At 37.8% G+C, this 19960-nt stretch overlaps 1 protein-coding gene across 1 annotated transcript in view; it reads right to left on the bottom strand.

Annotated features, from left to right (window-relative positions):
• Positions 1 to 1669: 1669 nt before the first annotated feature.
• The window catches only part of rbm27 (RNA binding motif protein 27), a 143201-nt gene continuing 124910 nt past the window's right edge, over positions 1670 to 19960 (bottom strand). The window contains exons 21-24 of the mRNA XM_048603413.1: positions 12124 to 18014; positions 6042 to 6116; positions 5196 to 5277; positions 1670 to 1949 (exon numbers count right to left, since the gene is read on the bottom strand). Coding sequence (XP_048459370.1) covers positions 17931 to 18014 — 84 coding nt within the window. The 3' untranslated portion in view covers positions 1670 to 1949; positions 5196 to 5277; positions 6042 to 6116; positions 12124 to 17930. The remainder of the gene's footprint in view (positions 1950 to 5195; positions 5278 to 6041; positions 6117 to 12123; positions 18015 to 19960) is intronic.

The following is a 19960-nucleotide window of genomic DNA, read 5'->3' as shown; positions in this document are numbered from 1 at the left end:
TTTACAATTCTTTGAAATTAATTCTACATTAAACACCACTATTTTAAATTGAAAAGAGAATATTAGGCATCTAAATTAAATACATATATTGGTGTAACAGAAAAGATATATTGACACAGGGAATATATATCAAAATTTATTGAAATGTTGTTTAAATATATGGAAAATAGTCCAGAGCATAGGAACACAGATTAAAATAAATCAAACATCAGTTCTTCTGCTTCCATTGTGATCTGAAATACATTAACTCTGTCAAAATGTATATTACAATTTTTTCACAGTAGTTCAAGAGGATATTGTTTCGTTACATGTAATCTGTCAATTAACATAAAGAAAGAACTGTTCGGTGCCTACAGTAATATGCAGGTTTAAAAAGAGATATTGGTTTTAGTCCTTAGGGAATCAGGTTCAAAGGCAGCCAACAAATAAGGAGCGTAGTAGATGCATTACTAATGACTTTTGACGGACATAAATAAAATGAGCCACCGACAGCTTTATGCTATTCCCAAAGAAAAGATAAGCAAGCAAAAAATATTCCTAAGCTCTGCCAAGATTGCAGAAAAATACAACATCAATTAATTCACAATAGATTAAAAAAATATAAAGGTTGGTGAAAACACATTATCAGCAATTCAACTACTCTGCAAACATTTTTCCACACTTCAGAATATAAAATTTATATTTGTTATCTTATGATGTTTCAGATCCACAATGCATTCTTCAATTTTATTTTAAATGCATATAACCTCACGTGAGTCATATGTTAAAGCACATGATATACAATAGGTAGAAGTAAAACAAAACTTAAACAAATTAATGTGTTAAACAGCCATTTACATTTTTCACATTAGTTTTGATTTAGCATCCAGATCTTCTCTGGAATTCTTGATGTGAGACATACGTGAGAATTAAATAACCAAAATGCTGATTCTCTCCTGCCCAAATTTAACTTGACTCTGAATTAGTATCAGAAACCTGGGGCAGCTACACAACTCACCCTGGTAGCTACCGTGGAAATGTTAGATTATTTAAAACCTGGTCCAACAGCTGTTTAAGTCCAAAATTGATCTCGAATTCAACTCCCCAAGTATATGTGCACATATGCACAAAGATGAAAATTAGTTAACACAAGGTCGTAATATGAAAAATAAATATTTACCCTCTCAGTAATGCCAAACACACACACAAACATAGAACCATTTCCACTAGGAAAAGAGGGAAAAACAAAGATTTCTCTCTACAAAGATTCATTTTGAGAAAATAAATACTTTTTGTCAATCAGTTTCAGTTCACGAAGGCAAAAAGAATAAGGGTATGAAATTCTTAGATGGTGAAAGTCTGGCATTATGGTAGACAGGTATCACCAACATAAGTAAATATTTCTGGGGTCTTGGTAGACACAGCCTGGTCAGGAAATACAGTATTGCCAAAGCTTCCAGTCACACTCCAAGGGGACAAATCAGGATATAGCACAAAGCAAGAGGTATGAACTGAGCATCTCCTCCCTTTCAGAACATTTCCCCAAATGAAATCACCTCTGAGCTTACAAAATATTTTTAAACAGAAAGCAGCAAAAGTTGTCATGTGTTTTCTCTGAAGTGAGTCCAAGAAATCAAGCCCAACATGTACTTGGAACCATGTGCTTGTCAAGTTAGAAACCTCATTAAAAAGATGTTCCACAGTCCTTTATTAATCTCTTTAAAAATCCAGGTATCCATAATCTTCCAAACACAAGTCCACAGAAAATATTAAATATGTTGCCTTCATATTGTCCTCAGCATGTGGACTGGGCAGCATCCATGATCAACATCAATTACACTCATTATGAGCTTGACGACCTAAATGTCAAGTCCTGCCCTATTCGGTTTGACGTACTTTATACAAAAGCAACTTCTCCAGTTGAAATAGTAAGATAAAATCCAGGAAATACTCATCAGGTCAGGCAGCAACTGTGGAAAGACAGAAACAAGGGTTACTGCTTCAGGTGCCTTTCAACAGAACCCAGCTGACTCAGTTGTGCAGGACTCTGCATGCTACCAATTTGGAACCTATTTGGTGGGTATTAAGGCAAGCCAGAAAATGCATCTAAGAGGAAATTTGTTCATTATTTGTCGCAAATCTGTCAACACATTTATACAGAAATCTGTCTTGGACAACAAACTGTGGAAATCATCTTACTAGGTGTTTCACCAGACCACCATCAGAAATTCATCAGCACCTAATCTTATATTGCTATCAACTTCAAGAGTTCAGAGGCATTTTGTTCCTGTTAGAGTGAAGGGTAAGGCTGGTATGATTAAAGAACAATGGGTGAGTAAAGATATTGATGTTCTACTCAAGAATAAAAGAGAATCTTTTTATAGATATAGACAACTTGGTTCAATTGAATCTCTTAATCAATATAAAGAGTGTGGGGCAATTCTTGAGAGAGAAATCAGGAAGGCAAAGAGCGGATATGAGATAGCATTGGCAGATAAGGTTAAGGATAATCCAAAGAGATTCTACAAATACATGAAGAGGAAGAGGTCAACTAGAGAGAGGGCTTCTTAAAGATCAAGGAGGTCGTCTTTGTGTTGAACCCCAGGAGATAGGAGAGATACTAAACGAATATTTCGTGCCAGTTTTTACTGGGGTGAAAGAAACAGAGTCTAGAGAATGCAAAGAAGTAAACTTTGATGTTTTAAAAAGAGTTCACATTGCAGAAGAGGAAGTTCGGAAGGTCTTAGAGAATGTAAAGGTGGATAAATCTCCATGAACTGATCTAATGTATTCCAGAATGTTGTGGGAAGTAAGGGAGGAAATTACGAGACTCCTTGCAGAAATATTTGAATTCATCTATAACTACAGGTGAGGTGCCTGATGACTGGAGGGTGGCTAATGCTGTACTTTTGTTTAAGAAAGGTTGTAAGGAGAACCCTGTGAGTCTGACTTTGGTTGTGGGTAAATTATTGGAGGTGATTATAAATATAGGATTTATGGACATTTACAGAGGCAAAAATTGATTAGGGATCGTCAGCATCGTTTTGTGTATGGAAAGTCATGTCTCACAAACTTAATTGAGTTTTCTGAGGAAGTTACCAAAAAGGTTAATGATGGCAGAGCAGTAGACGTTGTTTATTTGGATTTTAATAAAGCCCTTGACAAGGTTCCTCATGGTAGACAAATTAGTAAAGTTAGGTCACATGGGATTCGGGGGAGCTTACCAATTGGATACATAATTGGCCTAATGGCAGGAGACAGAGAGTAATTGTGGAAGGTTGCTTTTTTGACTAGAGGCCTGTGACCAATGGTGTTCCACAGAGATTGGTTTTGGGTCCTCTTTTGTTTGTCATTTATATTAATTATTTGGATGAGAATATAGAGGTATGGTTAGTAAGTTTGTGGATAACACCAAAATTGGTGGCATTGTAGGCAGTGAAGAAGGTTTTCTAAGATTACAAAGGGATCTTGATCAAGTGGGTCAATGGGCTGAAAAATGGCAGATGGAGCTCAATACGGATAAATGCAAGGTCAGGTAGGGCTGATACGATTAATGGTAGGGCCTTGGGTAGTGCTGTAGAACAGAGGGACCTGGGGGTGCATGTACATAATATTTTACAGTTTGCATCACATATAGACAGGATGGTTAAAAAAGTGTTTTAGCACACTTGCCTTCATTGCTCACTCCTTTGAGTTCACAAGTTGGGACATTATGTTGAGGTTGCACAGGACATTGGTGAGGCCTCTTCTGGAATAGTGTGTCCAGTTCTGGTTGCCCAGTTATAGGAAAGATATTATCAAGCTGGGGAAGGTTCAGAACAGATTTACCAGGATGTTGCTGAGTATGGAAGGTTTGAGTTATAAGGAAAGGCTGGATAGGCTGGGACTTTTATTACTGGAACGTAGGAGGTCGAGAGGTGACCTGATAGAAGTTTATAAAATAATGAGGTATAAACAGCGTTGATGGTAGTTGTCTTTTCCCCAAGATGGGGAATTTCAAGGCTAGAGGACACATTTTTAAGGAGAGAGGAGAGGGATTTAAAAAAGACGAGGCAATTTTTTTTTTTTTTTAAAAACACAGTGGTTTGAATATGAAATGAGTGTCCTGAAGAAGCACTGGATGTGGGTGCAATTACAACGTTTAAAAGACATTTGGATGGATATATGAATAGGAAAGGTTTGAAGGCATATGGGCCAGGAGCAGACAGGTGGGACTAGTTTAATTTGGGATTATGTTCGGCATGGACTGGTTGGATCAAAGTGTCTATTTCCATACTGTATGACACTATGACACTAATTACAGAGCACCATTTCAATGACCTAAAGACTCCTATCATTTTGTCCTCAGTGACTGATGCATAGCAAATAGTATGAAATAGGGAAGGGCAGGGAGAGTAGTGCAAGGGAACAACTGAAAGTGACAGAGATAAGAACCTAAAGCAAGAAAAAGGGCTGTCCTCTGATGAGCACAATCCCTTTGAAGGATCAATATTGGAAACAGTGTTATATCTCACAGCTACAGTCACACACAGAATATAACCACTAACTATAATCAACTACAACAGTCTGAACACAAGTAATAATATAGACCTTCAGCACCTTATTGTTTAAAGCTGTGTTATCTGTGGTTCAGTGGCAGCACTTGGAACTGATTCAGAAAATTATGATTTAAAACTCAATTCCACCAACTTGAGCACAGAATCTACGCCAATCATGGAGTGCAGCACTGACTGTGTTACACTGTTGGAGGTACATCTTTTAGATGAAGGGTTAAACTGTGTCCCATTTTGTTTCTAGGTTGAGTGTAAAATATGTCATCATGCTATCTTGAAGAGAGGGGGAGTTTTCTCCAACACCGTAATTAGTACAATGAACAAAAATCTTACGGCATTACTGTTACTGGGACCTTGCTATTCATAATGTAAGACTCATAGGAGCCAATTTCATCAGCTATAATCCATTTTTCAAGGCGACTCATAAATAAACCTGCAGTCATTCATATTTTTCTTCAACAGTAAGATGGTCTATTCCCAACTCCAAATGTAGTGGAGACACGCTTGCCTGTCTGCTGCCTGTAATTCTGGAATGTTCCACATGGGGGTGCTGAATGACAAGAGTAAATAGTGGAAGTGTAAAAGGCCAAGTCTCTTTATGTACACAAGGTGCACAAAATGCCACAAACCAATAATGTTAATTCGACTTAAATATTTTGTTACCTCCAGCTGTCTAAGCTCCTACAAGTAGGTGGGCACCAAGCTGCTTTCTCTCACGTCCTGGTCCGTAAGTACAAGTTGATGCCTTCAGCAAAAAAAGGGAGGAAGGAGAATCAAAATTACTCGATATATCAATGGTTAGCAACTTCCACTTAATTCATAAAATGCAAAGACAGAATTTGGATTTTATCAATCTGATTAAAAATAATTATTTATGGTTTGCAGAGTTTGAAGAAATATTCTTCAAATACAAGAAACACCAACTTGTGGGGTAATAAAACAGAACTGTGGATTCTGGAAATCTGAAATAAAAATAGAAATCATTGGAGCAACCCAGCAAGAACTTGTTCAGAACTGCAGAAGCTGGAGTCAGAGGTAACACAGTGTGGAGCTGGAGGAACACAGCAGACCAGACAGCATCAGAGAAGCAGGAAAGTCGACGTTTCGGGTCGGGACCCTTCTTCAGAAATCTGAAGGCGGCTCCCAACCTGAAACGTCAGCTTTCCTGCTGTGTTCCTCCAGCTCCACACTGCGTTAGCTCAGCAAGAACTTGTAATTGGTTTAATCAGCTCCAGGAAGCTGTGCATTACACTTTACACCACATACAAGTGGTAGAATGGTCTTTTGGTTTGCAAGACACTTTTTGAAACAAATTGCATTATCTTGGCTTTTAAAGGGGTTTCTTTGTCAATACTCATCAGCCCAAAGCATTCCATTGTACACCTAAAAGGTGACAACGATGTTTAAACAACTTGAAATGAAAACTGAATCTCTATATGATTTAAAGTTTTCAAATTTCATTTTTTTCCTTCAATTTCCAAAACTTATATTTTTAGGAGCAGGAAGTACCTTCTTTAATATCACTGTTTCAATGTTCTTTTGTAGTTTACTTCAGGATGACATTTGATAAGTGTATGAAAACATCTTGGAGAACAAAAACAAGAGATCTCATTTTCACGAAAATTATCAACTGAAGAAACTTAATCCAATAAATGGTCAACTGCATAGAACTGTGGTGCCCTCCAATGGTCACTAGTACAACAACAACAACGACAACATGATACTGATTTTTGAATGACAAGGAGGGCAGACGGCAAAGTAAGTTTGAGACTGCAAACAGATTGACCATGATCTTGATGAATAGTGGGGCGAGTTCAAAAGACTGAATGACTTAATTGTGTTTCCAATTGTGATGCTTGTCTGTGATACTATTGCAAATATGATGAAACTGGTTTTAAAAAAGTTACCGCTTTGCATATAATGATTAAAATTAAACAAAGAACTGTAAATACTGGAGATCTGAAAGAAAGAAGAAATGGAAAGTGCTAGAGAAAAATATCAACAAGTCTGGCATCCTGTGGAGAGAAAGGAGAGTTAATGTTTCGAATCCACTGACTCTTCTTCAGATTGACTTGAAATGTTAATTTTGTTTTCTCTCCACAGATGCTATTAGACATGTTGAATTTCTCCAGCAGTTTCTGCTTTTGTTAGTTGCATGTGGAGACTGCCTGATATTACTTACTTTTGCAGCAAGTTTACATGAATTTTGAAAGGCAAATTCAAAAATATACAGACAAACGCCGAGACCAACAGAGGTACTATCTCAAGTGGTAGACCATTGGTACTGCAAGAAAAGCAATACTATGTGGTTTCAGGATACAGGAATCTGAAAATATAGTGGAGTAAGGAAGTTAACCTACAATATTTAGATTTACACTCTCCAGCTGGGACCATTGATAAATATCAAACAGTGAATGTCCTGCCATTTTACCTTGCTCACTTCAGGAGCCCTAGTGTAATTTACTGTCAAGCAAAATCAGCTGGATCAGCAGTAATTCAAAATCATATCTAGGACTTTCTGGCCATGATTGCCCAGTTGCATGCTGCCTATTATCAAGTTAGTTATTGGGTGTACTCCCACATTACATTTTTAGTGAAAAACATTGCTGTCATCCCAAAATTGGCAGCACAATTTTATCAACCTGGTACTCTAGGGAATTAGTATTGCATAGACACTTCGGACCTGATGTTACATTGGGATTATTGTGGTCACTATTGTCTGTCTGAAAGTCATACTTATCCACTGTTGAACGAATGTTCCTCAGTTTTGTTATGACAAACTCTAGATCCAGTCTCCTGCAGAAGATGCACTATCCTTGCACTAAACACCAGCCTTGAATGTGTTTAAAATTCACCTGATTAATCTATATTTGTACTGTATATGATTCTGTTCAGGTAATCCAAGAAGGAAAAGCCTGTCTCTATATAGAGTTTTCACAATGTCAATATGTTTTAAACATTTGATAAATCAAGCGGAGATAGCAAGAACTGCCAATGCTGGAGTCAGAAATAAGACCGTGTGGAGCTGGAGGAACACAGCAGGCCAGGCAGCATCAGAGGAGTAGGAAAGTTGGCGTTTCAGGTCGGGAGCCTTCTTTAGATTTCTGATAATGCCTGGCCTGCTGCGTTCCTTCAGCTCCACACGGTGTTATCTCTGACAAGTCAAGCGCTTTTGAAATGTGGTCACTGCTGCAATGTAGAAAACGTGGAAACAAAGCAAACTCACACAAACAGACAAACGCTGAGACCAAGAGAGGTACTATCTCAAGTGGTAGACCATTGGTAGTGCAAGAAAAGCAATACTATGGTTTGGACACTGGGGGAAACTTTTGTTCAAAATACTGTCTTGGGATTAGTACTTCCAACGGAGTTGAAATTTTACTTGTCTATTACAGATCCTACGTATGGAGTTAAAATTGAAGTGTAGTAATGTTGCTGGCTGTTGTATTAAGGTTTGATCATGGCTGTCTCAGTGGAGCAGTGCTGGTCTTACACCTCTATCTACTTTGCAACCTGCTGCTTTGGTCTGGCGGTCAGTTTCTATTGGTTTACCTTTGTCTATCCACTCACTCAGGACTTCCTTACAAAAGTCAATGATAAACTTCACATTATAACTAGACATCCCAACAACATTGCATTCACTCAAAGTTTCATGGCATTATAAACAGTCACAGAATTAGCTTAATCAATGATTGCTTGCTATAGCTGTACAGGGCAGTTGTGAGGCCATACCCTGACTACTGTGTACTGTTTTGATCTCCTTACTTAGAAAGCAGATAATTACATTAGATGCAGCTCAGAGAAGGTTCACTTGACTGATTTGTGGAATGAGGGGTCTTATCACATGAGGAAAGGTTGGACCTGTACCATTGGAGCTTAGAAGAATGAGGTGATTTTATTGAAACATAGATCGTTCAGAGGGGACTTAATGGGGTGGATGCTGAAAGGATGTTTCCCTATGTAGGGCAGACTAGAAATAAGAGACACTGTTTAAAAATAAGTGGTCTCCCATTTAAGCGGACTGGATGATGATTGTATCTTCCAAAGGGTAGTGAGGCTATGGAATTCTCTCCTCACAGAGCAGGAGAGGGTTGAATTATGAATATTTTTAAAGTAGTGGTACATAAATTCTTGACCAACAGGGAAGTCAAAGGATTTAGGGGTAGGCAGGGAAGTGGGTTGAAGCCACAGTCAGATCAACCATGATCCAATTGAATGGCAGAACAGGTTCAAGAGGCCAAATAGCCTACTCCTGCAAATACAGTGTTCCAGGATTTTGACCCAGTGACACTGAAGTAATAACAATAGATTTCCAAGTCAGGAGGCTCAGACGGAAACTTGCTGGTGGTGATATTCCCAGGTTTGGAAGGTGCTGTTTAATCAGCCTTGGTGAATTTCTGCAGCGAATGTCGGTGGATGTGGTGCCAAATCAAGTGGGCTGCGTTGTTGTGGATGGTGACAAACTGTTTGAGTGTTATTGGAGATGCAATCATTCAGACAAATAGGGAGCAATTCCTTCACACTCCTGAATTGTACCTTGCGGATGGGTGGACAGGGTCCAGGAGCCTGAAGGCTGCAGGATTCCTAGCCTCTGTCTTGCTGTTGCAGCCACAGTATTTATATGGCTCATCCAGTTCAGCGTTTGGTCATTGGTAACCTCCCAGGAAGTTGATGATAAGGGATTTACCCATGGTTGAATGTTAAGGGTCGATGGTTAGATTCTCTTTGGTTGCACATTGTCTTTCCCTGGCACTTGTGAGGTAGGAAGGTTAAATACTGCTTGTCAACACAAGCATGGATGCTGTCCATGAATTGCTGTATTTGGACATGAACTACTTTAAATCAGATGACTTGTGAATGCTGCTGAACGTTGTGCAGTCATCAGTGAACATTGCCTCTGGGGGTGGGGGGAGAAGAAGAGGAGTTGGTTGTGGAGTGGAGGCAGCCAAAGATAGATGGGCTTAGGACACTCCTTTGAGGAACTCCTGTACATCTTGGAGTCGAGAAGCCTATAAGTATTACTCCAACCAGCAGAGTTCTCCCCGATTCCCAATGACTCCAGCTTTGTTGGGGCTGTTTGATGCTACAGTCGAACAAATGCATTCTTGATGTCAAGGGCAGTCACTATAACCTCACCTCTGGAATTCAGCTCCTTTGTCCATGTTTTAACCAATGCTGTAACGAAGTTGGGAGTTAACGCACCCTGGCAGAACCCAAACCAGACATCACTGAGGAGGTGACTGTCAGGCAGGTGCTGCTTGATAGCACTGTCGATGACACCTTCCGTCACTTTACTGATGATTGAGAGTAGACTGATGGGGCAGTAACTGGCTGGGTTGGATTTATCCTGCTTTTTTATTGCGAACAGATGTCAATGTTCTCCTTCATTTTTATTTTACTTTGAAGACCTCCAAGGACTATGTGTGGTAGTGATGGAAGCCAATGCATCAGTTAACAAACCTGCCAGAGACTGCACAGCAACACAGCTTAAAAGGAACGTTGTAAGACGTAACTGGGCAATTTTCCACATCATCGGCAGATGTCAGTGTTTTAGGTGTACTGGAACAGCTTGGCTAGGGATGTGGCAAGTTTGGGAGAAGAAGTCTTCAATACTATTGCTGGAATTTTTTTGGGCCCATACACTTTAAAATATTACTTGTTTCTTGATATCACATTGAGTGAATCAAATTAGTTGAAGACTGGCATCTGAGATACTGGAGACCTCAGAAAGAAGCAGAGACCGATCATCCATTCAGCACATCGGCTGAAGATTATATCAAATGTTTCAGTCTTGTCTTTTGCATTGTGGTGCTGGGCCTCTCCATCAATGAAGTTGGGGATATTTGTGCAGCTTCCTCGATCAGGGGTTGTTTAATTATCTACCACTATTCAAAATTGGACTTAGCAGTACAGCAGAGATGAGATCTGATCCATTGGTTATGAAGTCACTTAGCTCCATCTGCTACTTGTTGCTTGCCTATTTTGCACACAAATGGTCTTCCGTTATAGCTTTGCTAGGCTGATACCTCAATTTTAGTTATGCAGGTGCTGTTCCAACATGGCCTCCTGCACTCTTGAACTAGGACTAGACCCTTGGCTTAATGGTCATGGTAGAATGGAGGACATACTAGGCCACAAGGTTGCATATTGTGTCTGAATACAGTTCTGCAGATGGCCCATACAACTCAATACTGGGCAGTCATGAAGTTGTTCGATCTGTATGAAACCTATCCAATTTATCTTAATGTTAATGCCACGACGAAGGGTATTCTCTCAGAAGGACTAAGCAGTAGTCAAACTTATGATAGCATTGCGAACAAATGCATCAGCAACAGGTAAATTGGAGAGGATGAGGTCAAGTTTGTTTCCCATCTTGTCAACGTCCTCACCATCTGAGAGAGATGCAATTTAGCAATTATGTCCTTTAGGACTCCATCAGCTTGGTCAGTAGTGGTGCTCCTGAGCCGCTTGTGGTGATGGATATTGAAATCATGATCCGGAGTACTTTCTGTGTCCACAGCAGTCTGAGGGAGTTTTCCAAAAGGTGTTCAAATTAGAGGAGCACCGATTCATCAACTCAGGCTGAGAGACTTCACAAGGTCAATGTTGAGGGCACCCAAGGCAACACCGTAGAAACTGTATAGCACCGTGCACTACCTCTGCTGGGTCTGTTCCACCAGGGATGTTGATGGTGGTATCTGGGATGTTGTAAAGTAGGAATCTGAGAGTTTGACTGTGTCAGGCTGCAGCTTGAAACTGTTCTTCAATTTTGTGCAGGAAGGGCTCTGGAGGGTCATTTCCACTTCTAGGTTGATGCCAGATGGTCCATCTGGTTACATTCTTTGAGACTTTTTAAGCAGTTTGATACAACTGACTAGCTTGCCATGGCTTAGGCGCTTAAGCGACATCCACATTGCTGTGTATCTGGAGTCCAGGTAAGGATGGCTGATTTTCTTCCCTAATGGACATTAGTGAACTCGACTGATTGCAATAAAAACCAATGTTCCTGATCATTAGATTTTTAATTCCAGATGTTTTAAAATTCAAATTCTACCGGATGCTGTGAAGCCAGAACTATGAAACATTACCTAATCTCTGGATTACTAGTACAGCAACAAGACCACCACATCACCATCTCCCACCTCCAGTTATTTCCTGAAAGAATGGAGCCACAAGATTCCGTTCCAGGGTTTAAAATAAAATTATTTTAACTATGTAAGAATCAAACAAAGCAAACACTAGATACTATCTTAAGTAACTACCTAAACTCAAACATCCAGAAAGACTGAGGTTATCATATGAAGAATACAGGAGTAATTTGGGAGTTTTATATTTTTCCTATTAGGAATATTTCAAATGTGGAATATTTTACCAGAAAAAGGCTATGAAGGTCATGTCCAAGATATATTTTGAAAGAAAATGAAATATTGAAAGGGAAATAACATTCTGGAACAAGGTAGGGAAATAAAATTAAAATAAATCACTGGTGCCGTTAAAAGAGGCAACGGTGCATAATGCCCTCTTTCGTCCTGTAAATTCTATGTTCGTAAGTACAATCAACTTCTTGAATTGAAAAAAATCCAGTACTTACATATTCTTCGATGATTCAGAACTTTGTTACATCTCCTGATGATTTAACAAACTCCAGTGGATAACAGTGAAAAATATAAATATTCAGTTACTAAAACAGAAAATACTCATCAGATCTGACAGCTTCTGTGAAGAGAGAGAGAAAATAAGTTAATACTTCAGGTTGGTAACCTTCTGCAAGAACTCAGATATCTGTTGTATGAACTATAGGATCAGGACAATCAAGAGCTCAGAAACAATTAATGATCAGAGTTAGGTGCCTATCATTTTGCCTAATCCTATAAAAGCAGAAACAGAACAATCACTTAGCTATAAAATAAAACTGCACAGGGACAAGATCTATTCCTCTTGAATGTTAACAGCACAACAGATCCCTAGTTAATAAGCACATCAAAAGATAATGACAGGTCAGAAAAAAGATTAAAAATAGCAAGTCTGCCAACTGGTGGGATGGCTTTATTAGTATGGACTAGGCCATGGTAAACTGAAATAAGACCACAAACTGCTGGAATTGCACAGCAGATATATCTACATTTTGAGAGACAAAAGAGCAGTTAACCAGTTGACCTCCAGCAGACTCCTTGTTACACGATTCTGATGAAAGATTAATTTGGAAAAAAAAAATTCTATTATTTTTCTTCATAGATGCTAAGAAACTTGCCACGTATTTTTTTGGCCTCAGAATTTCAACTGTTAGTTTTCATGGACTTTTCTTTTGGAGTTAGTTAGAAACTCATAACCAAGGACTTTAACTACAATTTCTTCATGTTAGGTCACTCTGAATATATACAATAGCATTTCTAAATTTAGTGCCTCAACATACAGTCATAGTTATACTGCACAGAAACAGACCCTTCAGTCCACGTGGACTAGATCTCCTAAACTGAGCTAGTCCCATTTGCCAGCATGGGCTCATATATCTCTAAACATTCCTGTTCACGTACCTGTCCAAAAGCCTTTTAAATGTTGTAATTGTACCCACCTCCACTATCTCCTCTGGCAACTGATTCTATACATGCACCACACTCTGCGTGAAAATGTTGCCCTTTAGGCCCCTTTTAAATCTTTCCCCCCTCACCTTAAACCTGTGCCCTCTAGTTTTGGACTCCTCCACTCTGGGGAAAAAGGACCTTGGCTATTCACCCTATCCATGCCCCTCAATTTCATGAACGTCTATAAGATCAGCCCTCGGCTTCCAATGCTCCAGGGAAGAAAGGCCCAACCTATTAAGCCTCTCCCTACAAGTCAAACCCTCCAACCCTGGCAACATCCCTGTGAATCTTTTCTGAACCCTTTCAAGTTTCACAACTATTCCTACAGCAGGGAGACCAGAACTGAACGTAGTTTTCTAAAAGTGGCCTCACCACTTTTAGCCGCAACATGATGGCCCAACTCCCATATCCAACACATCGACCAATGAAGGCAAGCATGCCAAATGTCTTCTTCACCACCCTGTCTACCTGCAGTCCACTTTCAAGGAACCCACCTGCATCCGCAGGTCTCTTTGTGCGGCAACACTTCTCAGGACCCTACAATTAACTGTATAAGTCCTGGCCTGGTTTGCCTTACCAAAATGCAATACCTCACACTTATCTAAACTAAACGCCATCTGACACTCCTCGGCCTGTTGACCCATCTGATCAAGGTCCTGTTGTACTCCGAGATAATCTTCTTCACTGTCACCAAAGCACCAATTTTGGTGTCATCTGTAAACTTACTATGCTTCCGAGATTCACATCCACAGAATTTATATAAATGATGAAAAGCAGTGGACATAGCCCCAATCATTGTTGCACACTACTGGTCACTAGCTTCCAGTCCAAAAACAACCCTCTACCACCACCCTCTGTCTTGTACAATCAAGCCAATTTTGTATCCAATTGGCTATGGGACATATTCATATGGCAAATTTTATACTTACAGTTTCTGGCAAAGAACAAGCTACTCTCCAGCTGAAACAAAACATAATTAGCAAATACAGAGAATGGTGCAAATGGTTGTAGCTCTTTTATGAAATTTGTTACTTTTTTTTGGAATGGTTTTTTTTTTTAAGATGACTAATTTTTTTTAAATCTTTTTTCAAAAGTTTTTTCCATTTTTAATTCATTCTTTTAAACTTCTTTCATTTTAATTACTCTTGAATATTTTTTCATTTTTTTCCCCTCTATATCCATGTATGTATAATTTGCATCTTTTAATGTCATATTTCAAACCATTCCACTGCGAGACTTTATTTCAAATGTGAACATGCCTCTATTAGAAATTCAGATACAATCAGTAAAACAGAAATAAAGACATAAATTTGAACGTATAAACTGTTACAAATTCAGCAACAATATCACCCAAAGAAGTAACATTTTACTGAAGAGTGCAAGAAACTTGCACTAAATTCACATTTTAGCATAAACAACCTAAAAATACATTGATGTTCTACATGTCCACAATTCTGAACAAATTCTATTATACAAGTATTTACTTACAAAAGAAAAAAGATCATATAATATCTGACTGTTCTTCCCCACAAAAAAGATCTACAATAACCATTTTAACAGCTTCAGAAAACTGTAATGAGTTTCCTTTCACACTATGCAATTTTTTTGTTGAATCCAGATAGATATTTCCCTTGAAGATTACATGGCAATGACGTCAGACTACAGCTTCACTCTTTCCCTCCTCCCTCCACACTGGCAAATGCTGTACATAAAATTTGAAGAGACACAATTGCAGCCTTCTATTCACGGGCTTTCCAACTGCATTCTAAATGAATGATGCAGGACTTTAAAGCAAATAAACAATAGCTTCTTAATATCAAAGGAGCAAACAGCACAAAATAAAATATAACAAAAATAGTATGAAAAATGGTTATAGAAATCCTTCAGAATAGTTGACAAAAAATTTAAATGACAAACTCAACAGGGCGCATTACCGGTTAACATGTCAAAGGGTTACAGCCAAAATTGATCCCAGTTGGATTAAGATGGCTAAACTTGAACTCTCGTATTCCAGATTATGTGTCTTATACAAATTATTAGGAAGTGATTGACGGTTGCTTGAATTATCTAACTTATGGTAAAATAAACAGTGTACAAGCAATGACATCCAGTAAGGTAGGTACAGTAATTTATAAACCACTGTCCCAAGGGGCTCAAATGATACTGTACAACATAAAAACATGCATTTACTCCCATCATTTATTTAAACAATTTTCTGATACCAAAAATAAATTCCTGTCTGAAAATACTCTCTGGTACTATTCACTCTGATGAAAAGAGGAAGGAAAAATTGTTAATCGATATCTGATTACTTTTTATGTCAGCTATGCCATATGATTTACAGTATACCAATTACATTTTCAAACTTACAGGAGCAACTGCATGTGTCCCAAGGACAGTTTTTCAAGGTGCTGCAATGTTTTTAAATGAATGTTATTGAGGATTCTACTATCAGACCATTACTGTCATTAACGAATATCTACATAAAGTGGTTGCTTTCTTCAGGGATTTATGAAGTTACTTAATATATATCTGATGTGGATTGTGGTAGAACAACAATGGTAAGTAGGTTATTTTTTTCAATCACAAGATGGCACTGTTTCAAGTTCTTCACAACTAAATGTATTCTTATGAAATAGTGATCAAAACTACGTTTAAAATATTCCAGTCAACAGTAGCTCTCTCTTTTATGAAAGAAACTGTACAGATATTAAAAATTCAGGGTTTTCAAGATGCCAAAAGATATTAACCCCGTACACTGGAATCTCCCACAATCCAGAAACATTATGACATTGAGCTGAGTTAAGGTACAAATGGTATAATTAAGATTTTCTTTTGGTAACTGCAAATAGTCCACATTTAATACAGCTATATGTTTTCCATAACTGTATTTCACCAGTTTCTTTGTCTTTTATATTTGCAGTAAGCTCTGTTGATATTTCATTTAAAGCTGCATTTCCTTGCAAATTGAAAATGAAGATTAGTATGTAGTTAAATGTGTACTCATTAAGTGCATATTTATTTAAGGATATTAAAATCCTGAAGTGTTTTACATTGATATTTTGTATTTCCGTTTATTAATTTATTTGTAATCTCCAGTTTGTTGCCTTCAACAGGCATATTAACAGGGTCCGAGATATTCTGTGTAAACTTAATGACTTGTTTCTAAGCCTATCATATTCAGTGAAATTAGAAACAGTCAACATTTTACAAGGTACTCTACTAGAAGTAAAAATACATGAAAGTATACCTCCATGATGATCTATGAGAATTTAATATTTTACTCTGGATGCAGATATTTGCAGGTCCAATTTTGCAACTAACAGGTTATAGAAGCAAGAAAACAAAGGAATGTATTATGGTATATGTTGACTGGGAGTTACTAGGTGCATCTGCATTGGGACTGTTATTGTGGATGAAGTACTCCACATGATAGATAATGACTTATAAGAGCATACTGAGCTATTTTACTTGTAAAACTCATCATAGCAACTCAACTTTACTGCTTACCCAGATACAATAAGGAAGAAGTAACTGTACTTTCTTACTTGTCATAGAACTTGATATGTGAAGTCTGTTCAACCTGTCCTTAGCTGATGTCTAAATGTCTACACTTTCTAGACTGAATCACAGGATAGAATTAGGGATTGGTCATTAAGAGATTCTTTGATAATGAAAATTGCTTCTGTATACGAAACATTTCCATTCATTGCATCTATATTGTCAGATATAAGCAATACTTATATTCTTTGATCTATTAATTAAATGACTGAAATATAAAGAGCAATCTTGCTCTTTTACCAAAATTAACATTTTGAGTCGAGGGAAGAGATGAGGTTGAATATACGAATCCACAGAAGTGGGATATCAAACGTGATGTATTCATTAGCATTTTAATACTTTAACTGTCATAGGATGACAGCAGAGTGTACCAAATGTAAAAATAGATCAATAACAGAGTCAACAGAAACCATAGAAAACTTAAGCAATGAGCATGCATAGAAATCTCAACTTGTAAACAAAAATTGGTTTCAATAAATAGTAAATTAATAAATTTAGTCTAGTATCGAAATTTTGATTAGTTGGGCACTGCAGCTTTAAATGCATTTCACTTTTGTAAACATTTACCATTTATATACCTCATCAACGATTACTATATTCAATCCAATTAAATTTCATATTGGTTAACAGTAGTCTCTTGGTTCTACAGCATTCTCTTTTCATATGCTTACCAAAAAAATCACTATCTGGCCCACCAAAACTACTGAGGAGAAACATGGAAGTTCCTTACGATTTGCATTACATTGAATCCCCCAAATAATATAGCAACCACTCTATTGCCTTTCCAACCAGATCTTCTTTTGAAATGTAGAACTCAATACTTGCTACAAGCTCACTTTCCTTGCAAGATGTATTCTGGTGACTTAATCTTTTTTTGAAAGGAGGAAAAAAAGACTATCAAAAATTTACTTACAAGCTTAAATGGTCTTTCTTTTCATCAAAAAAGGCAAAGTATTTACACAATTTTAATATACATTCATACAAGAACCTCTGCTACAAGCAGAATGTACATCTGGTTATTCCCTATCTCCCATTTTATTTCCTGAAACATTCTGTGATTTTCCTCCTTTGGGGCACATATCCTAAAAGCATTGAAAGCAAAATACTAAGCTTTTTGTCATTTTCACAAAAATGTTGCAAACCCATTTTTTTTCTTTAAATACAATAAAAATGTTTCTGTAAAATTAGTAAATATATTTAAACACAAAAAAATCCACAAAAGTTCACGACGATAGAGTGAATGTTCTAAATCCCATCATCGTCTCCAGGAGCGAGATTCATCATCATCTTCTTCATCATCGTCATCTTCACGAAAGAAAGGATCCACAGGTTCTGATGCCTTGGGAAGGCAAGAAAAAAAAATGCTTACTGGCTGAACTTTAAAACCTTGGAACAATGAACGTAGGCGTGATAATAGAAAGTGATAAAGCCCATTATCTGCCCCTTTTTTCAGATATAAACCAAGAAAACAAAAGCAACTTGGTACAAACATGTTCAAATTTTTTTTTGCAAGTACTAGACATTTGGCATTAGACATTATGATGGTAGTGGTGTTGGGGGGGGGGGGGGGGGGGGGGGGGATAGTGGTGGCGGTGCCGAGTAGGTATTAGAATTTCTGTGACATTTAGAACAGGAAGCACAAACAACAATTAGAATTAAATCAGATGGTTACTAAAGAGATATGACAACATGGGAGGAACGTGAGACCAATTTGGAAGATAAATATCAGCTCAGCTAGGTCAGGACAGATGGTTGCTTCCATTCTTTGATTTCAACCTATCTTATAAATGAAACAATTCGAGTCTGAAGAGAACAAATTGATCAGATCTGTTGGAAAGGCAAAGTTTTGTTGGTGCAGAGTAATACCATGGTTCAGAAATTTAGTTGGAAATGCTTAGTATCCTACAAATCAAAAAATATAACTAGAGTAACATGGAAGCCATTTCATTCTGTGTGTCTCAGTACTCAACAAGGTTAAGTCAACTAGTTTCATTCTCTCTCCCATTTCCCCACTGCTCTACAAATATTTTCTCAAATGATTATCCAATTCACTGCTGAAGGTCTTGATTTAAATCTACCTCAACCACGTCCCAAGACAGTACATTCCAGATCGAAACCACTTGCTATTTAATGAAGCTTTTGTCATGCTACGTTGCTTCATTTGCCAATCACCTTAAATCAGTGTCCACTGGTTTTTAATCCTTCCAGCAATGGGAACCATTCCTTTTGGTCTAAATTGGCCTAGAAACCTGGCAATTGAGAGCTTATTTACCAATTTTTGTCTGAATCTCCTCTTTCTTGCCAGCAAGATATTTCTCATCATTGGAAACATTCATGTGAATTTTTTCTGCAACCTCTCCAACACATTTATGTCCTTCCTAAAGCACCCAAAATCAGACATTATAAAATTTAAATTTTATAGAGTCACTAAAAACTTCCTTGTTCTTGTACTCTAGGTGCTTATTTATAAAGCCCAAGATCCCACAAGCTTCAGTAACTTCTCCCTTAACCTCTCCTTCAATGATTTATGCACATTCACCCTCAAAGTGCTTCTGCTCCTGCAGAATTGTACATACATGCAATACTCCTTTGAGAATGCATCCTTTATTTTAGTATTGCTCCTCCACTTCTTCCTTCCAAAATGCACTGCACCACAATTCTCTGCATAAATATATCTGTCACTTGTCGTCACATGCCACCAGCATGCTTATGTCCTCTTGAAGGTTAATATCACCTTCCCCATTGTTCACAATACTTTCAAGATTTGTTTTATTTGTACATTTTGAAACTGCCACTGTCCAGTTAATAAATATATATCAAGGAAAGCAACGGTCCTAACACCAACCTTTTGGTAACCCTATATGGGTTATATATATAATATGTATTCCTCCTGTCTAGAAAACAGCCATTTATCACTGCTGTTTTGTTGCTCAATTAACATGGCATCCATACTGCCCATTTATTTCATGAGCTTTAGCTTTGCTGACAAATCTGGTATGTCAGACTTTATCATAAGCCTTTTGGCACCTATGTATCAAATAGCTTAGCCTCTCACCAACACTAAGATACCTTAGCTGAAAACTCAAACATTACTGATATTCCATACAAAATTCCACCATTTATCCACAGTAGGTTTTGAATCCAGAACATTAGTCTGGGTCTCTGGATTGCTAGTCCATTACTAATATACCATTTTCCCCCATGCCAGGAAGCAAATTATCAGATGTCATAGTGGCAAATAAAACAAAACAAAAATGAAGAATTAAAACGCCCTATTAGCTATAA

The sequence above is a fragment of the Rhincodon typus genome, chromosome 12, assembly GCF_021869965.1.
Source record: "Rhincodon typus isolate 14 chromosome 12, sRhiTyp1.1, whole genome shotgun sequence".
Classification (NCBI taxonomy): domain Eukaryota; kingdom Metazoa; phylum Chordata; class Chondrichthyes; order Orectolobiformes; family Rhincodontidae; genus Rhincodon; species Rhincodon typus.
This window is presented reverse-complemented; position numbering and strand designations above follow the sequence as displayed.